This window comes from Tachyglossus aculeatus, chromosome 1 (assembly GCF_015852505.1).
Source record: "Tachyglossus aculeatus isolate mTacAcu1 chromosome 1, mTacAcu1.pri, whole genome shotgun sequence".
Lineage (NCBI taxonomy): Eukaryota > Metazoa > Chordata > Mammalia > Monotremata > Tachyglossidae > Tachyglossus > Tachyglossus aculeatus.
The window spans coordinates 152,601,864-152,626,059 of NC_052066.1; the positions used below are offsets into that span (position 1 = coordinate 152,601,864).

Below are 24,196 nucleotides of genomic sequence, written 5' to 3' on the forward strand. Positions count from 1 at the left end.
GGGAGAACACCTGCCTTTCCCTTCCTCACAGGGATGCTGCAGGATAAAAGGAGCTAATTGATGCGAAAGTGCTACGGAACAATGGAAGTGTTCTACTGTTAAGCTCAGGTAATCAGGGAATAAACCGGATAAAATTATCCGGCCTTTCGCTGAGTATCCGTTTGACTGGGTCCTGAGGCTCAAACGGCATCCAGCCCGGGCAAGCTGCCACGGAGCCTGATCAATGCAGGACCTCCTGGTTTAGAGAGAAAAAGGGATCAGCGTTATACCCAGAAATACTTTCTGCGAGATTGGGACACTAATAATAGACAAGAACACACTCATACGCACAAATCAAGGTCAGGCTCGGATATTTAAAAATAGTTGGCGGGAGGATTGCGGGGAAGGGAGTTTAGACTACAAACCCCATGGTGCCAAGTGGCCGGCTCTTCTGACGAGAGGGAGAACGCCCCGCGAGCCTCGTCGCCCTTAAGAGCAGGACAAGGAGAAAAGATTTCGTTTTGGGCTCACTGTGGTTTAGCGCCCGCCTGTTCCCGTAGGACTCAACCTTGAGAGGTCAATATTTGGTAAAGTTTTTCAGTTGGCTTTAAGCTCTACCTGGAGTAAAAGGGAGACAAGGGGAGGATAACTGGGGAATACTAGGGTTTATTCCCTTTTTCCAGACACTTCACCAAGTGAAGGGCTGAGCACTTACTGTGCGCAGAGAACTGTATTCATTCACTCACTCAATCGCTTTTATTGAGCACTTACTGTGTGCAGGGCACTGTACTAAGTGTTCGGGAAAAAGAGGGTGAGGCCAGTGTGACATGAAGGGACTGATCCAACTCCAGGTCTATAAGGCAATCACTGAAGCACTGAATCACTAAACTCCCTTTTTGCTCTGCTTCCCCTCCCCTCCCCATCACCACGCTCCCTCTGCTCCAGCCCCCTTCTCCACCCCACGGCACTTGTGTATATATGTACATACTTATCATTATAATTCCATTTATTTTTATTAATGTTTATATATCTATAATTCTATTTATTTGTAATGATGCTACCAATGCCTGTTTACTTGTTTTGATGTCTGTCTCCCCCCTTCTAGACTGTGAGCCCACTGTTGGGTAGGGACTGTCTCTATATGTTGCCAACTTGTACTTCCCAAGCGCTTAGTACAGTGCTCTGCACACAGTAAGCGCTCAATAAATACGACTGATTGATTGGATTGTCTCTATTTGTTGCTGTATTGGACTTTGCAAGCACTTAGTACAGTGCTCTGCACACAGTAAGTGCTCAATAAATACGATTGAATGAATGAAGCCAAACATCTGGACTGTAAACTCCTTGTGGGCAGGGTACGTGCCTACCAACTTTGTTGTGGTGTACTTTCACGAGTGTTTAATACAGCGGTCTGCACACAGTAGGGACTCAAATCCAACTTGTACTTCCCAAGCGCTTAGTACAGTGTTCTGCACACAGTAAGCGCTCAATAAATATGATTGAATGAATGAATAAATACCATTGGTTGGTTGACTAAGCTATATAGCTCAGGTCTACTATAGATCAAAGATATAGATGTTCCATTAGTCATGCCTCAATCAATGATATTTATTGAGCACTTTTTGGGGGCACTGGATATTCACCCCACACTCAACCCCACAGCACTTTAAATTATAGATTAGAAATTATTTATTTATATTAATGACTGTCTCGACTGTGAGCTCGTTGTGAGCAGGGAATGCGCCTGCTATGTTGCACTGCGCTCTCCTAAATGCTTAGTACAGTGCTTTGCACACAGTAAACGGTCAATAAATATCACTGATTGAAAAGAATATACCTTGCAATAAATGACTAAGAAAGATCAGTAGTAAAAGCCAAGTTTCCCGGCATCAAAACAAGGCTTGTTGCTACCCAACAACTTTGGTTTGGTCTTATGAGGATGACATCTTACCTCCTTCCCTTCCCCAGAGCACCTGTATATATGTTTGTACATATTTATTACTCTATTTATTTTACTTGTACATATCTATTCTATTTATTTTATTTTGTTAGTATGTTTGGTTTTGTTCTCTGTCTCCCCCTTTAAGACTGTGAGCCCACTTTTGGGTAGGGACTGTCTCTATATGCTGCCAAACTGTACTTCCCAAGCGCTTGGTACAGTGCTCTGCACACAGTAAGCGCTCAATAAATACGATTGATGACGATGATGATGCCTGATGCTAGCAACTACCTTGGGGCAACCATAAACTGCACACAAGCACTGTGAATAGTGTTAGACAGTAAGGTCACAGGCCTGCCAGGAGCGTTCAATAAGTCAATAAACGATACTTATTGGGTGTTTACTATGTGCAGGGCACTATACTAAACGCTTGGGAGTACAATCTAACAGAATTAGCCTTCAGGTTCCCTGCCCATAACGACCTTATTGTCTAGAGGGGGCAAAACTAGAGACTGCGTCCAAACTGATATCTATATTTACTCCAGCATTGAGTATAGTGCTTGACACAGGGTGAGCCCTTAACAAATACCACAATTATTACTATTGTCCTCTCTCAAGTGCTTAGTACAGTGCTCTGCATAACAGTAAATGCTCAATAACTACAACTGACTGATTATTTATTTCTGAATAGGTTTTTGCTTAGCAAATGGGGGATATACTGGATAACTACAACTGACTGATTATTTCTGAATAGGTTTTTGCTTAGCAAATGGGGGATATACCGGATTTCCTCTTTGGTGTCTTTGGGAGCAGTCACAGACATCTCCTACAACTGATTACTAGAATCACCATTCTGGCTGCCATAAACCCTATATCCTTGGACACCTGGAGTGGACATTTGGGAGCATTTGAGATCCTTGGATCCCTCTAAACTGATCCAGAGAGGTGTTGGGAATACCACTTGCAGGTGATGATTCGGGATGGGTGGCAACTTGGTTGATGTCTTCAAAAATCAAAGACTATATTAAGAGGAAATGATCAACTTTTCAACTAACATTTTTAGAGAACAGAGTCCATAGAACCCCATCATTTAGAAAAACAACTTAAATCAGTTAATTCTCAGCAGGTAATCCGCTCATCCTAAAGGAAAAAAAACAATAATTAAAGCTTTAAACATGTAGGGCATGATTCAGCAGGAAATTTTCCCAGCCTTGTGTGCTGCAGAAGGACAACAGAGGCTTAGAAGGTCACAGATGTTGGCTCTGCAGCAGGCTGACCTCATCAGCTAAGTCAGCCAACCCATGGAAACCAATTTTTCTCTAGCCTGCAGATCCACAGAAACACTTACCTGCACGAAGGACTCCTTCCACCAAGTTTTCACTGCAGTGAGACCCTTACTTCTGAATCAACAGGAATTTTAGGGAAGGGCAGCACAGAAAACACTACAGGTTTTAACCCACAAAACTCTTCCCCGAACAATGGCCGGAAGCCCGGCGCCGGCTGTGTCGGTTTCGCATCCTTTTTCACATCCAGCCACTTATCTTTTGGTTTCAAACCTGCGGTTTTCAGGACCACTTCCTGATTAAATATGTTGAGAAGAAACATTTGGCATGTTGAATGCAGACTTGGCGTGCTCCAAAGTGACCAGGGGACACAAGGAACGTTAGAAACTTCAAAACCTTGACATACTTTTGGAGTTTCAACCTGATTATCAGATCAGGCACACTCCCTGACCCACATGGAACCACACTATATAGGGGAGAGAGGAGGATTGAATCCCTGTTTGACAGATGAGGAAACTGAGGCACTGAGTGGCTTGCCCAAGATCACACAGCAGGCAAATGTCAGAGCCAAGATTACAACCCAGGTTTCCTGACTCCCAGTTCAGTGCTGTACCCACTAGGTAATGCTGCTATCCTCTTCCAAAAAAGAGTACTGCAAATTCCCCTTATGTTGCTTGCGTGTTTAGTACTGAATGGTTCACTTTTTAGACTGTATTTTGCTTGTAACCTGTTTGACTTCAAAGGAAACACGAACGCTTTTCAAATTTGGTGCTTTACGATGCAAAAACAAAAACAAATAAGAAATCGGTAGAGGTGCAAGGGCAATCTTTTATTCCCCTCCAAAAAGCTCAAAGTGGTTCTTCGTATAACTGCTCACGTGTCCTCGTTTCTCTTTTCAAAGTTTAACTCCTTTACTTCTTAAACTCATACAGTGAATGACACTCCTTCAAAGGACACAAGCCACCATATGCAAAACAAACATGTTTTAAGCCTCCCACAGCAGAAGAAGTAACGGCAGAAATCGAGGAGCAAACAGGAGAGGAAAATCAAGACGCCTGAGGGCCGCAAGAAATACGAAGAGTTGCAACAGTAGACAAACAGCTTGTGACACCGTAATAATGAGTCTAAGTCCTTGCATTCCAGAGGGCACTCAACCGATCACCAGAAAGTAGGACATTTGATCTCTCAATCTTGACTATGCTGCTGACTTGCTAGGTGGTACTAAAGGAAGTAACTTCTATTTATCACTTTCTCCATCTATGAAATGGGAAGAAAAAGAAGGATGATCTCACTTACATTTTGACACACTCATCAGTCCCTGAATCTGCAACCGGATTTTGGGAGAGGAATTTTCCACTGGAAATTGCCATATAATAATAATAATCATAATCATAATCATAATGGCATTTATTAAGCACTCACTATGTGCAAAGCACTGGTTTAAGCGCTGGGGAGGTAACAAGGTGATCACGTTGTCCCATGGGGGGCTCACAGTCTTAACCCCCATTTTACAGATGAGGTAACTGAGGCCCAGAGAAGTGAAGTGACTTGCCCAAAGTCACCCGGCTGACAATTGGCGGAGCCGGGCTTTGAACCCATAACCTCTGACTCCAAAGCCCAGGCTCTTTCCATTGAGCCATGCTGCTTCCCTTGAGCCACGCTGCTTCCAAATAAAGCTTTAAATGCTTAAAAACGCTTTAAATGCTTTCAAATAACATTTTATTATTAGTATTTGAGTGCTGACACCATGCACAGCACTTGGAAGAACATAGGACATTTGTCCTGCTCAGTGGACCTACAGTCTAAATGATACTATACTCAAATAAAACAAAAGCCTTGGCAATCATTGAGACTTGAGTAGCAAAGGCAAACCATTATGTACTTTACTTTTAGGGCATGTTTTCTCAGTTGACATACAAATTTCATTTTTTTCTTGTAATGCAGTACATTCATAAATTCAAGTTGTGTTTGACTTCTTTCATTATCATCACTGCGGGACCATTATCATGCCATTCAACATTGATGATAATAATAATAATAATGGCATTTATTAAGCCATTTCTGACTAGCATCCCTCTGTGCGGGCCATCTCTCAGGCTCAAACTTTACATGTAGGAAGGGAGCTTCATGAAGTCTGTGGAGCTCAATTCCAAAAGTTCCATCTCAAGAGTACTGGGACGGACTAGCCAGCTGGCTCCTTTTCACACTTCCCAGTCCTGTTCCAGCATCCCCAGAGGTACCCCAAGGCACCTTATGGCAGTCACCACAGCCCAAACAGGGAGGCACAAAGCTCCCAACATATCTATCTGGCCAGCAGCCTTCAATTGGGAAGATACGCGGGCTGCTCAGGAGGACACAGGCCATCATAATCAAAAAAGACAAAAATCCATGCTGCAAGAACACACGTGGTTTTAGGCTGAAAATGAAGTAGCTTCCACTCTGCCATTAAAGTGTGTAAGTTTGAGATTCCCCCCACCCCCAAAATGCTTTTTTTTTAATCCCCTAGGCAGACATGACCAGTGAAGAAGGACAATTTAAGACATACAATGCAATGGCCATGTCTCAAATGCCTATGACAACGGGGGGAACCCCAGAAATGGCCATGTGCACATCTTCACGCTAACTTATTCAGGAATTCCAGCAATTTAGCCCAGCACATGGAGCTAAAAGATCATAAAAGTATTACTGAAATGTTAAAGGCTCTTTATTTTAACTCTAAAAACCTACACTAGCCATGAATAACTTATCAGATCAGAAAATAATCTCAAGAGAGCTCTAATACGTCTTTAAACTACAAGATCTTCAGCTCTAACAATGCCTTGTGTGTGCTCAAGAAGACATGCATTAACTTGTCACAACCCCGGAAAGAGATTAACTCACCAAGACATCCAAGTAAAAATTCATTACTAAATGTGAGATTCGGGAAGGGAAACAAAGCTTGATTAGAGCATTCAACTTAGCTCTATTAAAACACCTTCTGGATCTTTCAACAGATAGTCAGATCCTTCAAAGGGTAAACCAAAAGGTCACATCCGTTCAAATGTAATTAAAGTTACATAAAAATTCTGTATTCTTAAATGATCACCACATTACGAAGTCACGACTTCTTAAATTTAGTCTCATTTCAGTCTTAAGTGTCCGAACAATTAGTGTCATTAAATTAGGAAAAAATGCTTGCTCTTGCATGGGGGTTTTCATGAATGAGAGAGGAATAAGGTAGTTTTGGTGCTTAAGATACTTGTTGCATTTATAACTAATTTTAAACCAAGGGAATGCTTTAACGGTGGAAAAATCATAGTTACCTTTGGCCCTGGTTTAGCTCTCGTGTCTCCATTTTCCGCTATACCAAAGTCCAAGTTGCCATCATCTTTACTACCAATGGTCCTGAGTCCTTGTAAAAGAATGTCACGTAACCTCTGATAGAGGGGTTTTTCAGTGTAACCCAATAACTTCACAGTTTCCAAGTACTTGGCAATTTCATCTAGAAGAATATAAAACATGTTCTTTAAAGCTGTTAATTTTTTATCTAAATCAATATATTTTACACCAACATAATCCAGTCGTCCTATTAGTTGTTTAAGTTCAATTACCGCTCTCAGGATGAGCTAAAATATATTTTATTGCCTTGAAATCTTTACTCTGCTTCTCCACGGTGCTATACTGGTGCTGTCGTGCATAGGCATATATTGGTTGAGAAGCACACTACAAAATTCAGGTTTTGTGAAACATGTAAAAGAAAACTGACTTTGAAACCCACTGTGAAAATGTACTTATGGTCTACATCAAAAGAATATTATTCTAGAATCAAAAAAAGTTCAGAAAAGAATAATCCCCACAGAGGAAGCAGTATGGCTAGTGGAAGGCAATCAGGCTGGGGAGTCAAAGGACGTAGGTTCTAATCCCTGCTCTGCCACTTGGCTGCTGTGTGACCTTGGGCAAGTCACTCAACTTCTCTGTGCCTCAGTTTCTTCAACTGTAAAGTGAGGATTCAATACCTGTCTGTCCTCCGACTTGGACTGTTGAGCCCCATTTGGGATGGGGACTGTATACAATGCGATTAACGTCTATTTGCCCCAGAACTTAGAACAGTGCTTGACACATAGTAAGCTCCCAAGCACTCAGTTCAGTGCTCTGCATACAGTAAGCACACAATAAATACCACTGAAAGTAAGCACTTAAATACCTTTTCCACTGAAAAAGTTAGAAGAATTAGAAAAATATCAGACATGGTGTAATAAAATATCTTAAAGTGATGGAAATACTAGTTGAAAATGACTTGGCAAACATAGGAGCTAATTTCTGATCAAACACTTGTTTCTCCCAAAAAATACTAACTTTGGGTTATTGGTTTTCTTTTTTTAAAAAATGGATAAGTCCAAAATATATATTATCTAAATATGACTATAATTGTCCTCGATAGGATGGCTTGTCAATATTTGTTTAAATAAAATTTATATTCTTCAGTTGAAACACACATCTAATCCAAATACTGTACAAAGTTACCTAGGAACTGACCAAGCTAAAAGAAGATAGGAGAGAATGGACAAAATAATAATTGTGCATTTGTTAAGTGCTTTATGCCAAGCACTGAAAATCATCATCATCAATCGTATTTATTGAGCGCTTACTGTGTGCAGAGCACCGTACTAAGCGCTTGGGAAGTACAAATTGGCAACATAAATGAAATGAAAATGAAACCGATGATCCAAAAACCTCATTTTCATCTTCAACGTCCATCCCTACTGAATCTTACTAAGACTGTTTAAAGAAACAGTAAAAATTAACTATTTTGAATTTTTCCACCATTCTCATCCCACCTTCCTCCCACTCTCCAACTGTACTGGAGAGGAAAAGTAGGCAACTAATGAACAAAAAGAAGAATAAATCAGTCTCTGCAAGGGAATGCTGATGAGCAGTGTCACCATTCAGAAAGCCCCAGGCCACTCTTCTTTCCAAAGTAATATACCAATGGGGATTTATTTAGGGTTCCTTCCACCCTCAAGATGATTATTTAGCTTAATCTGGAACTTTCAAGTTTCCTATTTTACTAAGATACCTTTAAATGTCGGAGAATGACATTTCACAAAAAAAGAGCAATGGTTTGCAAAATAAATGTATTTTACTCAAGGAAAAATTTCAGAGTTATTTATTTTTTCATAACAACAAAATCTGCATTAAATTTAATAAGACGCATCCCACCTGGCTTATTTTTCCCTGGAAAGCACTTGTCCATCAAACTCGCAATGTTTTCTCTGTAGCTACAAAAGAGCAAAGAATGAGTCATTGTTTTAAGCCACCGTTCCATACGTGAATTTAACAATACTACGAAATCACATTAAGAATGGATTTGTTCACCGACTTGTTCATAAATAGTAGAACAGTACTAAGGAAATGCTAACCTCAAGGCTCCTCGCCTACAAAAATTCGGATCTTACTAAAACCTTCACTGCTTGCACCCTGAAAAGCTCTTTGGACTAAATATTTCTGACACTAATATTTTTAAGCAGCATGGCGCAGTGGAAAGAGCCCAGGCTTTGGAGTCAGAGGTCATGGGTTCAAATTCCGGCTCTGCCAATTGTCAGCTGTGTGACTTTGGGCAAGTCACTTCACTTCTCTGGGCCTCAGTTCCCTCATCTGTAAAAATGGGGATTAAGACCGTGAGCCCCCCGTGGGACAACCTGATCACTTTGTAACCTCCCCAGTGCTTAGAACAGTGCTTTGCATATAGTAAGTGCTTAACAAATTATTATTATTATTATTATATTATACAATATGTAAATAATACATTATTATTATTATTTACATTATTATTATATGTAAAAACTGTGCATTTGCCTATTAAAGAAGAGCAAAACATCTCCTCTAACCTAATTTTCGAATCTCTGACGTAGTTGGGATCCTTCAAGTTGTCTTCCCATGGAAGGTGACCACTGAGCCACTGGATCATGCAATAACCAAGTATCTCCAAATCACCCCGCCTCGATGGTGCTGCAGACAGAGGACAGATACACATTTATACACATAAACAACTGCGGCAAATGTTGCCCTGTGTAGACTTGATCAGTGTGCTTATTTCACAATATTCATTCAATTCATTCAGTCCTATTTATTGAGTGCTTACTGTGCGCACAACATTGTACTAAGCGCTTGGGAGAGTACAATACAACAATAAACGGACACGTTCCCCACCCACTACAAGCTTACAGTCTAGAGGAAATAGACAAGACAGTTCATATTCAGCATTCAAACCAAATGATAAAAACTTCCTACACTGTGGAATATTGTAAATAATGACCAGGCTCCAGAACAAAACCAACCAAAAAAAAGAGCAATCTCTTATAGAGACTAAAATTAGGAAATTGTCATTCCTCTAAGAATATACATCTGAAACATTTTGTACCCAAATGCTTTCTTTGGAAAAGTAACAGTTGACTAGACTCAAACTACAGAATAAAATGAAAATGACAGATTTGGCACATTGCAAATCCCCTTTTTTACATAAAAGCTACATTCATTGGGAAGAATCTTCTATTATATCAAATCAATCTGATGACACAGTAAACCCTTATATAAAACGTTCTCAATCTCTCCATATATTTGTAATACATATTACTATATATTACAAACACACACCAGATGTCCCAAAAGAATTAAGGCTCAAAATTAGAGGCTAGTTTTTTTAAATGGATGTAACATTTTCAAAGTCTAAATCAGGGGCAGGAATGTGTCATTCACATTATACTCTGAATTCATTCATGCATTCATTCATTCATTCAATCGCATTTATTGAGCGCTTACTGTGCGCAGAGCACTGTACTAAGCACTTGGGAAGTACAAATCGGTAACGTGTAGAGACAGTCCCTACCCAACAACGGGCTCACAGTCTAGAAGGGGGAGACAGACAACAAAACAAGTAGACAGGTGTCAATACCATCAGAATAAATAGAATTATAGCTATATACACATCATTAATAAAATAAATAGAGCAATAAATTTGAACAAATATACACAACTGCTGCGGGGAGAGGACGGGGGTAGGGTGGGGGGGTGATGGGGAGGGGAAGAAGAGGAGAGGTAAGGGGGGCTCAGTCTGGGAAGGCCTCCTGGAGGAGGTGAGCTCTCAGTAGGGCTTTGAAAGGAGGAAGAGAGCTAGCTTGGCGGATGTGCGGAGGGAGGGCACTTCAAGCCAGGGGGAGGACGTGGGCCGGGGTCGACGGCGGGACAGGCGAGAACGAGGCACGGGGAGGAGATTAGCGGTGGAAGAGGAGCGGAGGGTGCGGGCTGGGCTGGAGAAGGAGAGAAGGGAGGTGAGGTAGGAGGGGGCGAGGTGATGGTGAGCCTTGAAGCCGAGAGTGAGGAGTTTTTGCCTGATGCGTAGGTTGACAGGCAGCCACTGGAGATTTTTGAGGAAGGGAGTGACATGCCCAGAGCATTTCTGTAGAAAGATAATCCGGGCAGCAGAGTGAAGTATAGACTGAAGCGGGGAGAAACAGGAGGATGGGAGATCAGAAAGGAGGCCGATGCAGTAATCCAGTCGGGATAGGATGAGAGACTGAACCAGCAAGGTAGCAGTTTGGATGGAGGGGAAAGGGCGGATCTTGGTATGTTCTGGAGGTAAGACCGGCAGGTTTTGGTGACAGACTGGATGTGTGGGGTGAATGAGAGAGCGGAGTCAAGGATGATAACAAGTACAGTATATTATACGCACCCTGGTGCATACTCCCCGAGCCATAGTGCAGGACATACTCAATAAAAACAAATGAATGAATACTCCTTACTCACCCACTCCCTTGTGTGCATCAATACTAGTATATTCGAGAGTTCCGTCATGACACCTTTTGGGGTCTTCTTTGTATTCTTTGTGAATTCCTTCTGGACAATAGCGATAAGCAAGGCCATAGTCTACTAAATACACCTACAATTGCAAATGCCACACAGCCTCAGGTTTAGGAAGAAAAATCATCAAGTGACAAACTAACTCTGGGATACCAATCACTGTTATTCACCAATTAAAGGAAAAGACTGAGCTCAATCCTGTGCCTGAATTCTAAACTACTTTTTACTGACCAACACTATATCCTTCTGAAAATTCATCTTTTCAGTTAGCTAGACAATCTATTTGGTCCAGAGAGATTTTGTGTGGATTACCATCCCTGAGGCTTTTTATATATGTGATTATGAATGCTAGGAATTACCAGCACTACACACGGTAAACTAGTCCACCAGAGGAAAAGTCTTTTGAACTTTAAAATGCTCTTGGCACTGATTCCCAAATTAGACTGCCATAATCAACAAAAGACCCTACATGGTATTTTGACAGTATTTCTGTAAGAGCATTTGAGAGCACTGCAAATTTCTCCCTATTTCTTATACTCTGCTGTAACACATGTCCATCAATGCTTAGTAGTTAAAGGTTTATAGTGGGGTGAGAAAAGAAGCTGATCACTTGATGAAGGATGAAAAAGAAGAAATGATCATTTTAAGGTCCTTTTTATGGAGTATTTGTTGTTACTAATAATAATAATTGTGATATTAAGCACTTAGTATGTGCCAGGCACTGTACTAAGCACTGGGGTGGATAGGACCAAATCAGATTGGACACAGTCCCTATCCCACATAGGGCTCACAGTCTCAATCCCCATTTTACAGATGAGGTAACCGAGGCACAGATGTTTAGCGCTATGTGCCAGGCACTACACTAAGCACTGGGGTAGATACAGGCTAATCAGGTTGGACACAGTCCGTGTTCCACATGGGGCTCACAATCTTAATCCCCATTTTAGCGATGAGGTAACTGAGTCCCACAGAAGTGAAGTGACTCGCCCAAGGTCACACAGCAGACAAGTGGCAGAGCCAGGATTAGAATCCACATCCTTCCGACTCCCAATCGGCAACAAAGTCCCTGCAGGCAGACAGGATGTCTTCCTCCAAAACCAGTGCTTTACGGTAAATAATTGCTGAATAAGTACATCTGACATTTATTCATTAGGAGTAAGACGTGAAAGGAAGGACAAGGAAGGGGGAAAAGGAAGAAGAAGAAAAGGAGAAAAAGAAAAGGTTGATGTGAAAAAGAATCATATTGATGTGAATAAGAAAAGGAGAAAAGAAAAAGAAGAAAAGGCAAAACAGTGCCGAGAAAATCTCTACCCCCATCATCACTGTTTATTGAGCGCCTAGGTGCAGAACACTCTATCAGAAGGACATCATCATCATCATCATCAATCGTATTTATTGAGCGCTTACTATGTGCAGAGCACTGTACTAAGCGCTTGGGAAGTACAAATTGGCAACATATAGAGACAGTCCCTACCCAACAGTGGGCTCACAGTCTAAAAGGGGGAGACAGAGACCAAACATACTAACAAAATAAAATAAATAGAATAGATATGTACAAATAAATTAAATAAATAAATAAATAGAGTAAAAAAATATGTACAAACATATATACATATATACAGGTGCTGTGGGGAAGGGAGGGAGGCAAGATGGGGGGATGGAGAGGGGGACGAGGGGGAGAGGAAGGAAGGGGCTCAGTCTGGGAAGGCCTCCTGGAGGAGGTGAGCTCTCAGCAGGGCCTTGAAGGGACATTTTAGAACAATGATCCGTGTACAACTCAGAGAAGGGAAAGACTGCGGGTGGGGTGATCAGTACGGAGGCTGACAGTAGTCGGGCTGGGAAATCACAAAGGGATTCAATACCTGTTCTCTCGCCCCTTCAGACTGCGGGCCCCGTGTGGGACAGGGACTGGGCTTGGCCTGATTATCTTGTAGCTACCCCGGGACTTAGTGCAGTGCTCGGCACACAGTAAGCACTCGTCTCCCACAATTATTACTATGATGAGGGGAAAGTTCTGTTCTATTTATTTATTTATTTATTTTTATTTTACTTGTGCATATCTATTCTATTTATTTTATTTTGTTAATATGTTTGGTTTTGTTCTCTGTCTCCCCCTTTTAGACTGTGAGCCCACTGTTGGGTAGGGACTGTCTCTATATGTTGCCAGCACACAGTAAGCGCTCAATAAATGTGATTGATTGATTGACTGATTCTACATTATGCCACTGTCCCTGCAGGAATATACCTATTCCTGAGCAGGTGAGAGCCTTTCTGACTGAACCAGTACTGACTGAGCCCCTGCTACTTATGGCTCCCCCACATCCCGCGGGAAACCCAAGGTTGGGGAGGGAAACGACCAAGCGGCCTTGCTGCAAATTGAACCTGTCCCACCTTTCGACTGGTCACCCTGAGCACGACTACGGATCAGACCGAGACCTAGCAGAGCTCTCACAGAGGCAATCAATCAATCGTATTTATTGAGCGCTTCCTGTGTGCAGAGCACTGTACTAAGCGCTTGGGAAGTCCAAGTTGGCAACATATAGAGACAGTCCCTACCCAACAGCGGGCTCACAGTCTAAAAGTGGCAGACAAAATATAGTAGAAGATTCAGGATCAGATGGGATTAGAGGTCAAGTGTTGGAACCAGTCTGAAGAAACAGTAGGATAAATATATTCTGATGCACCTAGAGGCCCACAATAATAATGATGGTGTTTGTTAAGCGCTTACTATGTGCAAAGCACTGTTCTATGCGCTGGAGGGATACAAGGTGATCAGGTTGTCCCACGTGGAGCTCACAATCTTAATCCCCATTCTACAGATGAGGTAACTGAGGCACAGAACAGTGCTTTGCATATAGTAAGCGCTTAATAAATGCATTATTATTATTATTATTATTATTATTATTATTATTAAGTGACTTGCCCAAAGTCACACAGCTGACAACTGGCGGAGCCGGGATTTGAACCCATGACCTCTGACTCCAAGCCCGGGCTCTTTCCACTGAGCCACGCTGCTTCCACAGCACATTTAACTGTCTAAGCTGAAGACAGAAGACATGCGCTAGACCACACGATTCTTGGATGGCGCCCGCACTACACTGAAAAATTGCAGCGTTCCCTTCTTTCCGAGGAAAGTCATGGAAGGAGTAGGACAGAATGGGATAAATGCACATTTGAATTCCACACACAAACAATAAAAAAAATTAGACAACTAAGATATTTCTGTAACCCAGTCGACGTGAATAATCGACATGTTAAAGACCAAATTTTCCAAGTAACAGAACACTTTATATTTGATGGATCTCTTGAACAAAGAAATAAAATAGTGACAAAGCAGACAGGCAAACATAATTCATTGGTACACTATATAATTTTAAGCTTCCACTCCCAAACAGCTATTTGAAATTCATTCCATATCACAAGAACTCCTCTTGAATATTATTTAGGGCAAAATAGCCAACTTGAAAAACTGCCAGCATATTTAATCAAAGAGTGTAGACTGTTAACGTGATAGAAGTGTCAGAAATATTGGTTTCATTGTATACATTTTTAAAAAACAGGAGTTTTATGGCCACATTAACCCTATCGCTTTCCAATCAACAGGTTTAAAACAATACAAATAAAATAATTTGGATTACCTGATCAGGATTCTTGTGGCTCAGGAGAAGATTTGAGGCCTTGATATCTCCATGCACGTATTCATGTTCATGGATATATTCCAGTATGTCCAGCTACGAGACACAATGACAAAAAAAAAAAATAAAGATGACGTGCCTAACTCCAACCAGCTGAGGACCTATAGGCAACGTAAACTCAAGATCGCTTTCAAAAAAGAATGCATAAAGGAAACATTTTTTAAAAAACAAGGAAAAATAGATCACTTACTATTCTTAAGCTCAACTGCAAAACTGTTTTTCGGGAAAACTTCTTTGCATTAGCTTCGTACACTTTCTGAAGATCACTTCCAAAGCGGTCCATGACCATAAACCTATAGCTGAGAGGATCAAATAAATTATGAAGTACTTCTTTGTATTATTTTGCTATATCATCATCATCAATCGTATTTATTGAGCGCTTACTGTGTGCAGAGCACTGTACTAAGCGCTTGGGAAGTACAAGTTGGCAACATATAGAGACAGTCCCTCCCCAACAGTGGGCTCACAGTCTAAAAGGGGGAGACAGCGAACAAAACCAAACATACTAACAAAACAAAATAAACAGTTCTTATTTATACCATTTAGCTACATTTCTAAGCCATGCAACTGAGGCTCTGCTTGAGTGCATTAAGTGCATTAAGGAGTATCTGTTTTGATTTGAGAAGCAGCGTGGCTCAGTGGAACGAGCACAGGCTTTTGGAGTTCAGAGGTCGTGGGTTCAAATCCCAGCTCCACCACTTGTCAGCTGTGTGACTTTGGGCAAGTCACTTCACTTCTCTGTGCCTCAGTTCCCTCATTTGTAAAATGAGGATTAGGACTGTGAGCCCCTAGTGGGACAACCTGATCACCTTGCAACCTCCCCAGTGCTTAGAACAATGCTTTGCACATAGTAAGCGCTTAATAAATGCCATTATTGTTATTATTATTATGGGTGGGCGACCACTGGAGTTTTCTGAGGAGAGAGGGCAGTGGAGGGGCTTTTGCAGAAAAATGCTTCAAGTGTGAACTGCTTAGGGAGGGGGTCCGATGCAGTAGTTGAGATTGGCTATCGTGGTAGCCGACTGGATGGAGGGGAAGTGGGCTGAGAAGAGATTCACCTCAACTGGGAACAGAGATGGTGACTGACGCAAGGTACCCACACCTTACCCTGAGTTGGGGAAAAAAGAAGATGGGGGAGGACCCTCAGGACAACTTCTAATGCTGGGGTTGCATCCATATTCCATTTATCCAAGTTTCTGGTTGCTACATTTGCTCTGGAAAAAAATACCGCAACCAGTGTCGGGCACTTAAGTGTTCTACAAATGAGCACTATAATCTCTTTTAAGTGTCGGGCACTTAGTGTTCTACAAATGAGCACTATAATCTCTTTTACCGAAAGGAAAATTTAGTGAATTGCCTTTACCATAAAGCAGTTGTGTATGTGGGAATATAATCTTAAACTTCTTATTCAGGCTCTGATTCTAACCACTAGCATTTTCCTTCCCTTTCATTATCTACAATGAAATTCAGTATTTGAAATGAGTGTTTTTATGGTGCTTGTGCCTAGAAGTATTCTAGCATGGTATTCTCTGCTCCAATCGGACCAGACCAGTGGAATGAGGTGGGTTTTAAATTAATTCATTCAGGTAGTTTCTGTCTTCTGTTGAAGGCACTACAGTAATGCACAATAGAAAAGATGCGTGTGGAGACTGCTTTGACTGATGTAGTATTTTGACCAGAAGCACCATTATAAGTCAAAGGGGAATGTTTTGTGCACCAAATCTTGCAATAATTTAATATATAAGTAGCAATTCAGAAAACCTACATGCGCAAGTCAAAGTAAAAGCTAAGTGTGTACCCCCACAACGGTGCTTAAGCATGAAGTTCACCTTTTTACAAGTGTAAACGTTTTATACAAATAAAACTACTATATTCAACATGGAGACTGACAGCATTTACATTTTGAAGATGACAGTTAAGAAAAAGATACCGTTCTAGCCATGAAATCAGTCCACCGATGGGATTTATTGAGTGCTCTCTCTAGATAAAGCACTGTACTAAGTGCTTGGAAGAGTACAACAGAACAGAGCTGGTAGACATTCCCTTGCCTGCAAGGAGCATGCAAATGATCTCAGAATCAATTAAAACTTTTTTCAGTTGGGAAAGAACTCGCAATATCTTTAAGCTTATTCTATCAAAGAAGCAGGCAGGATGAGGCAACTCAAGCTGATTTGAGACAAAAGGCAGTTTTCATTAGTGACCGTCTGAATTTTTTCAGGAATTCAGCTATCTCTGGCCGCTCACTAAAATTTATCCTGGCAGTGTTACACATAGTAATTTTGAATTAGAATTAATATATTTTTAAAACACAATTACCTCCAGGATGGGCCTCTTGGAGAAGTGATTTTAATGAGGCTTTGAAGATGGGAGGACTGACAAACATATCAAAATACGGTCCACAAAAAGTGCTTATACTTGAAGAGGTTTATTACGTTTTGCAGGCCAAATGGGAATTTGTTCTTAGTAACCTCAAACGTCCAAAATTAATTTGGTATTATGAAGAGCAACTCATCCTCTTCCTCTGCCAGTTAGAGGATAGCCAAACACCTGGTTTTAAACCTTTTTCAGTTGGTTCTATCCCACATCATGTATTTTTAGGGGGCAAGGGGAGTTGGCAAAGAGTGCTCGGGAATCTGGTGTGCAAACAGTGACTACCCCAGTCAGGTACCATGACACCTAAGCTTTTAATAGGGTAGCACTTTTCAGAAATAATTATCACCAACTAAGGGCTCTCTTCCTGAACAGCCCAGAAAACACTGACTACTTTCTCTTGGGAGTACTATTCTACTTAGGACAAAAATTCAAGGACTAAAATTATTATGCTAAATACCGCACTGATCTCACAGTTGACCCTACAGTGTCAGCATTCAGCCTACATGGAAATCCTCTTAGAAAAATGGAGCTCTTTTCACCCCTTGCAGCCCCAGGGGGGAGAACACCCAAGCTCTTCTCCCATTGGGGTCCTGGAAAGGAGGAGAACCTTCCTCTGAAGGTCCCACGGTAGTCTCCGCTCCGATCAGACCAGACCAGTGGAATGAGGTGGGTTTTTAAGTCAGTCATGCAATATCTCCAAAAAAAAAAAAAACCACACACACGCACACAAAAAAAAACCCTCTAAACACAGCCCACGCTAGAGGTTTTCCTGGCTTCCCGTAACACCTGTTGGTGGAAATCAAAAAGAGAAGACAGGCCAACAGTCATCACCTTGGTCACTGACCTGAGGGTGATGGATAGCTGTTGCTGCCATTTCCTGTTCTTCTCTAGTCCCTGGCCTAACAACATCAATTTATGCAGTCATCTCTTTTAACTCAGTGCTATATGGCTTGAATGTCATGCAGGAAAACAAGACAGAGTTGGTTGGAAAACAGCAGATTTTTCAGAGAGATTTTTCATGGAGATATGCCTCCAAGACAGCCCATTCTTTGCCTTTCCCCTCTATCCTCCCATTTGTGGAAAAGTACGGTTTGCCGGGAAAAGTTGAAAAGGTAATCACTTGCTTTTAAATAGACCCTTATCTCACAACTATAACCGCATATAGTGTGAAGAATGAAATATGGCATTTCAAAGCATTTGAAACTTTTATGTAGTTATCCCTTGTCTTTTCAAATAGTAGCATCTGGGTACTATGGGTGGATATTATGCTTTCTCCCTTCCTCTGTATTATAATTTACCTTACTATTTGTTGTTCACATCTTTCGTGTTCAGGAGAACCTAGATATTAACATGACTATTAGAATATTAAATAAACCCGGTTATCATGACATGCAGTGTCAAGTCCCAGATTATCCATGGGGAAAAAAACTATGAAACATTTCTCCTCTTGGTACAACTTTCTCTTTTAGCACCATTAATTTCTTGGTCACTTGCATCTCATTATAACCACATTCCACTGTAGGTCATATACTAATGGAATGTCACAATATTCCATTGGGGAAAAGTTGAAAATGGAACTGAAAACAATGAAACAAACGTAAATTTTCCAAACATTCATCCAGATTCTTGTAAGTACAATTTAAGCCTAACCTTTTTTTACTGTTTCACGAGAACTTTAATACACAGATTTCCCAAAAAAAAAAGGTAGGAAGATTATGCAAGATCTATATGATTATATTTACCTATTTCCATTTTTGTCATGTAGTCCAGATCCCCAATACTTAGGAACCCCCAGATACTTCAATTTATGGGAACGAGTCCACTTCTGAACTAAAAATTAAAAATAGAAATTTGTGATTTTGAGCTTACCACTTAAGAGTCTTCTACAAAAGAGCCAGGCACATTTATTGTATATTCAGGAACACTGTTTGCTAATAAGCCTAAGTCTCAGAACAAGTCAGTGAGGTCATACTTCATTAGCCAGTATCCAAAGCAATCAAACCAATCTTGTACGGGGGTTCAACTTATTTTTTTTTTATTGCGCTCAAGCCCTTTCCATACTTATTGGTATCAGAGAGGTGAGGCAATGAGCCAGAATTAAAAATATATCCACTATATATCTAGCTAATGACTAGAGAGCTTCCTTGGGCTAACCTGGTCTGAACCACACTGATCAGGCAGCCGGACGACACAAGCCAACCCAGAAATAAAGACTGCCCACTGCATTACACGGAGATCTGTATCCCAACTGCTCCCAGGAGTTGAAAATGGGAGACCAACAGTCTACATCAGCAGCGTTAGTTTTCCTAAAAGGACAACTGTTTTCCTTCTATGCACTTATTTTATTAATATATACTCATTTTATTAATTGTAATTAATTACGATTTATTAATATGTAATAAAATAAGGCTAGAGGGGAATGAATTATCTGGAAGACTTCTATAATGTGGAAATTAACCAAAAATCTTTGTAATTATACCCTATACATTGAAAAATGTACTTTATGATCGGTTTTTCCAATACTCTCAATCTTCCTGCAAGTTTCTGGGTTGGCTTTTTTTTTTAGTATCGATATAAAATCCAAACTGTCATGATCAGAACTCTCGATCATGTCTCAAAAGCTTTCTTTTGAGGGAAGGGAGAAAATTACGTTATAGTCTCAAAAGCTTATAACTGTGGCAGAAGTCAAGAAATGGTAGCTACTGAGTAGGACTCTATGATTATCATTACTTATCTATCTGAGAAAAACAACTGCACATTAAACAAGGATAGGCATCCATTTAGGGTTGAAGAATATATTTATAATATAAAAATTAAATTAATTTTTTAAAAAATGTTCAACCTGCATCCACATGTTAAAAATGCAATTTTGGGATTTCAGCTGCCTATACGTGTAAATAAGCTTCCCAGTCTTCATTTGTAAATCCGAATTATTTTGAAGTTGAAAATGGGGAGGGAGGAGGAGGGTAGGAGAGAGCCTGAAGGATAATATGGAATACAGCTTACTTAGCTCTGGTTTAGCAGCTCGCTGGTAGAACTTTAATTCTGTAAACAGAGGTCCATTGTCACTGGGCTCCTTGAATGATAAAATGTATAGTTAATTCTAGCACCTCAAAATTTCTTTGCAATTCTCTTTCAAAACTCAGAATAAAAGATTCTCATGGTAAATTTCTTTCTTTCTATATAAAGCATGTTGAATAACCCTGAAATAAAGATTAAGCCCTACTAGTTTTAAGCATACTATTTAAAATGTTCTGAAGAGTTTACAGGCCTTGTATCTCTCCTTTCCATCCAATTTCTAAGTGACAAATCAGTTACATAAGTAAATATTGTGGTAAAGGTTAGATTCATTGTTCTCAAAGAAGAGATTCATGATCCTGGAAATCTATGGACGGCTTGATGAAACTAGAAAAATATAGGAAATTGATTCCAGTAAATATAATACTTATAACAAAATCTTCCTGCCAAGAAATCAAGGCTCTGAGGTTTGGTAGGTAATAACAAATTTTATATGCAGTACTATGTTATCAGAAATTTGAAATTCATTTCCTTTATTCATATTAAAGGCATCCAACTGCATGTATGAAGAAAACTCAACTTGTTATTTATCTTTGGAAAATGCTATGTAAATATCTCACTTTCTTCCCAACGGGCTTACTTTAACAATCCAACTCCAACTATTTGTGAAGCACTGTACTAAATGCTTGGGAAAATTCAACAGAATTAGTATAGCTGATTCCTGTCCTTGAGGAGTTTATAATCTATGGAAGGAGATAAATAAGTAGTAAGAGGAAGGAAATAACAGAAAAATATGTACATAAGTGATACAGGGGATTGTGAGAATTTATATGCTGAAGTGGGGCATAAAGGGCAAAGTGGCAGTTGGGGGATATAAAGTGAGGAGATTATTAAATGGGAAGAAATCCTTGGGAAATGCAACTTCGAAAGAGCTCTGTCTGACTGGGAAAGCTGTGCTCTGATCCATTATGAAGGGGGAAGAAGTTTCCAGCAGGGACTGGGAAGCATGAACAAGAAGTTATGGTAGGAGAGATGAGAGCAAGACATAGTGAATAGGTTATCAATCAATCAATCGCATTTATTGAGCTCTTACTCTGCACAGAGCATCGTACTAAACGCTTGGAAGAGTACGTTACAGTACAACACATACATTCCCTGACCACAAAAAAGTTACACTCTAATGAGACAAATATATTTACAATAATCAAAATAAATAACACTGTACAATATATATACATAAACAGGTGTCGAGGATGGAAGTGCATAAACCCTGATATCACTGATTTTCTAGGATGCCTTGGAGTGTGTTAATTTGTGCAACAAATGAGATTTGACCTATATGACTGACTGTCCTTTAACATGAAAAGTGCAATAAAATAAAAGTTCATAGTTTTTTTGTAGTTTCTTCAACAGAATTCCATCATAACAAAGCAGAGCGGACATTCCACAGGTATTTCTCCGTAAGTACTGATCATTATATTAGCATATTTCAAATAGGAAACTGCCGACCACCACAGCCAACACTTAAAAAAAGAAATTAGCACTGCCTTTTTTTAATATGTGGAGTATCTAGTATCTTTAGAAAACATATGTGTCAAAATGATGAAAAAAAAAATAGATGATAGATTTTGAATGTGTAACTTGCTGCCACTTAGAAATGAAGCGGTATCAAGCAGCTCTTCTCTATTAAAATTTATGACTAAAAATTCAGATCACTTCTCAAAGAAAGAAACGTCTTCCAGTCTGAACAATGCTTTCCTGACTAAAAAATGTAGACCAGTTTACCTTGAGACGGCATGACCCAACAGATAGCCTTGACAGTGTCTAAAGACTTCTGGCTCTACAAAAGCAAATCAAGTTGAGCCACTTATTCAGTCAGGTCATTCAAATCTAACTGTTACAGAGAAAAGGGGGGTTTGAGGGGAGGGCCTATAAGGGTAAATTAATAACAGACCCTTACTCTTGTTTTTGGCAACAACAAAAAATACCCTTCAGCAAGTCACTTATTCTAAGGATGCCTTAAAGTCCCTCAATAGTGCAAGTCAAGGCCATCACTCGCTCCGAAATACGTCAGATGCTGTAAGTATCCATGTCCATTACATTATTACTGCATTGCTGTTAATGCAGAAATGGCCCCGGCTCATAAACTGAAGACACACGGTCCTTATACGGAGCAAGGCCGAGAGTAGCAAATAAAAACAAGCAGCATGACATAGTGGAGAGAGGAAGGGGCTGGGAGTTAGAGGACCAGGGTTCTAATCCTGCCTTGTATGCTTGTCTGCAGACACTTGTCGCTTTGCTTCAGTTCCCCCTCAACTGTAAAATTGGGATTAAATCTTACTCCTTCCTACTTAGACTGTGATCCCCATGTGGGACAGGGACTGTGTCCAATCTAATAACCTTGTATGTACCTCAGCACTTAGCCCACTGTGGCAAAATATTAATGAAGCATAAGACTAACAATAATAATAATGATGGCATTTCTTAAGTGCTTACTAGGTGTAAAGCACTATTCTAAGCGTTGGGGGGGAGACAAGGTGATCAGGTTGTCCCACGTGAGGGATAACAGGTTGCCCCGATTATCTTGTCTCTACCCCAGAACCTGGCATACAGCTTGGCACATAGGAGGCACTTAAATGCCATAGCTACTATTATTATTATTATTATCATTATTATTATTACTATGTGCAGGAACCATGCGGCAAGTCAAAATGAGCCACGGTTTGGCCATGCCTGTAATATCCACATTACGAATACTGTTTCAATGACCATATTCTAAAGTGATCACTGACACTCGCTGAAAATTTTTTACCTCTCCTAATAAATTAAATCAATCCCATATGCCTTAAAACTGACAATGAAAAAATGAAGATGGCATTTATTAAGCGCTTACTATGTGCGTAGCACTGTTATAAGTGTTGGGGGAGGATACAAGGTGATCAGGTTGTCCCACGTGGGGCTCACAGTCTTCATCCCCATTTGACAGATGAGGTGACTGAGGCCCAGAGAAGTGAAGTGACTTGCTCAAGGTCACACAGCAGACATGTGGCAGAGCCTGGATTAGAACCCATGACCTCTGACTCCCATTGAAGCCTCCCCTCCCACTCTCTTCTATGTCACTCTTGCACTTGGATTTGCAACCTTCATTCGCCCTTCCCTCGGCCCCACGGCACTCATGTGCGGCTTGGCGTAGGAGAGACAGCATGGGCCTGGGACTCTAAAAATCACACCTCCTCCAGGAGGCCTTCCCAGATGAGAAGCAGTGTGGCTCAGTGGAAAGAGCACGGGCTTGGGAGTCAGAGGTCATGGGTTCTAATCCTGGCTCCCCCACATATCTGCTGTGTGACCTTGGGCAAGCCACTTCACCTCTCTGAGCCTCAGTTCCCTCATCTGTAAAATGGGGATTAAGACTGTGAGCCCCACATGGGACAACGTGATTACCTTGTAGCTCCCCAGAGCTTAGAACAGTGCTTTGCACATAGTAAGCGCTTAACAAATGCCATCATTATTATTATTATTATTCCTCAACTCCCCATCCTATATCCCCCAATTGCCCAACTGCCCCCTTATTAAGGACTTGGTATTCACCCCCATTCCCCATAACACTTGAGTACATATCTTTGTATTCCACACATTCCTCGATTCTGTAATGTAGTTTGGTCACTACCTCCCCTAATATACTATAAACTCCTTGAGGGCAGGGCACACAGCTACCAACTCTGTTGTACTCTCCCAAGCAGTTAGTATGGTGCTGTACATATAGAAACCACTGAGTAAAAGCACTGAGAAAATACCACTGATAGATCGTTTGGAAGATCTTTGTAATTCTGTTGTTCTCCCCCTTAGCGCTTAGTACAGTGACCTGCAAATTGGGTGCTCAAAAAACACTACTGATTAAAAAGAAGAGTGGCTGTGTGACAACATTGCCACTTATATAGCAGCACCTTTCTGAGAGCTCAAATTTGTTTAATTCTAAAATATTAAAATTCTAAAATGCTCCTTTTTCCCAGTACATTTAAATGTCTTTGAAAGCCACAGAAAAAGGTTAGTGCCTCTCACTAAGAACTCATAAA

At 40.6% G+C, this 24,196-nt stretch overlaps 1 protein-coding gene across 5 annotated transcripts in view; it reads right to left on the bottom strand.

Annotated features, from left to right (window-relative positions):
• VRK1 (VRK serine/threonine kinase 1) overlaps positions 1 to 24,196 on the bottom strand; it is a 72,903-nt gene that overhangs the window by 20,910 nt on the left and 27,797 nt on the right. For 4 of the 5 annotated variants that reach the window (XM_038747878.1, XM_038747888.1, XM_038747896.1 and 1 more), the window contains exons 5-12: positions 20,112 to 20,181; positions 18,848 to 18,935; positions 14,923 to 15,031; positions 14,676 to 14,768; positions 10,984 to 11,116; positions 9,069 to 9,189; positions 8,401 to 8,459; positions 6,504 to 6,682 (exon numbers count right to left, since the gene is read on the bottom strand). In XM_038747878.1, coding sequence (XP_038603806.1) covers positions 6,504 to 6,682; positions 8,401 to 8,459; positions 9,069 to 9,189; positions 10,984 to 11,116; positions 14,676 to 14,768; positions 14,923 to 15,031; positions 18,848 to 18,935; positions 20,112 to 20,181 — 852 coding nt within the window. Of the gene's footprint in view, positions 1 to 4,017; positions 4,459 to 6,503; positions 6,683 to 8,400; positions 8,460 to 9,068; positions 9,190 to 10,983; positions 11,117 to 14,675; positions 14,769 to 14,922; positions 15,032 to 18,847; positions 18,936 to 20,111; positions 20,182 to 24,196 lie in introns of those variants that run through there. The other variant, XM_038747913.1, reaches the window with a different exon arrangement.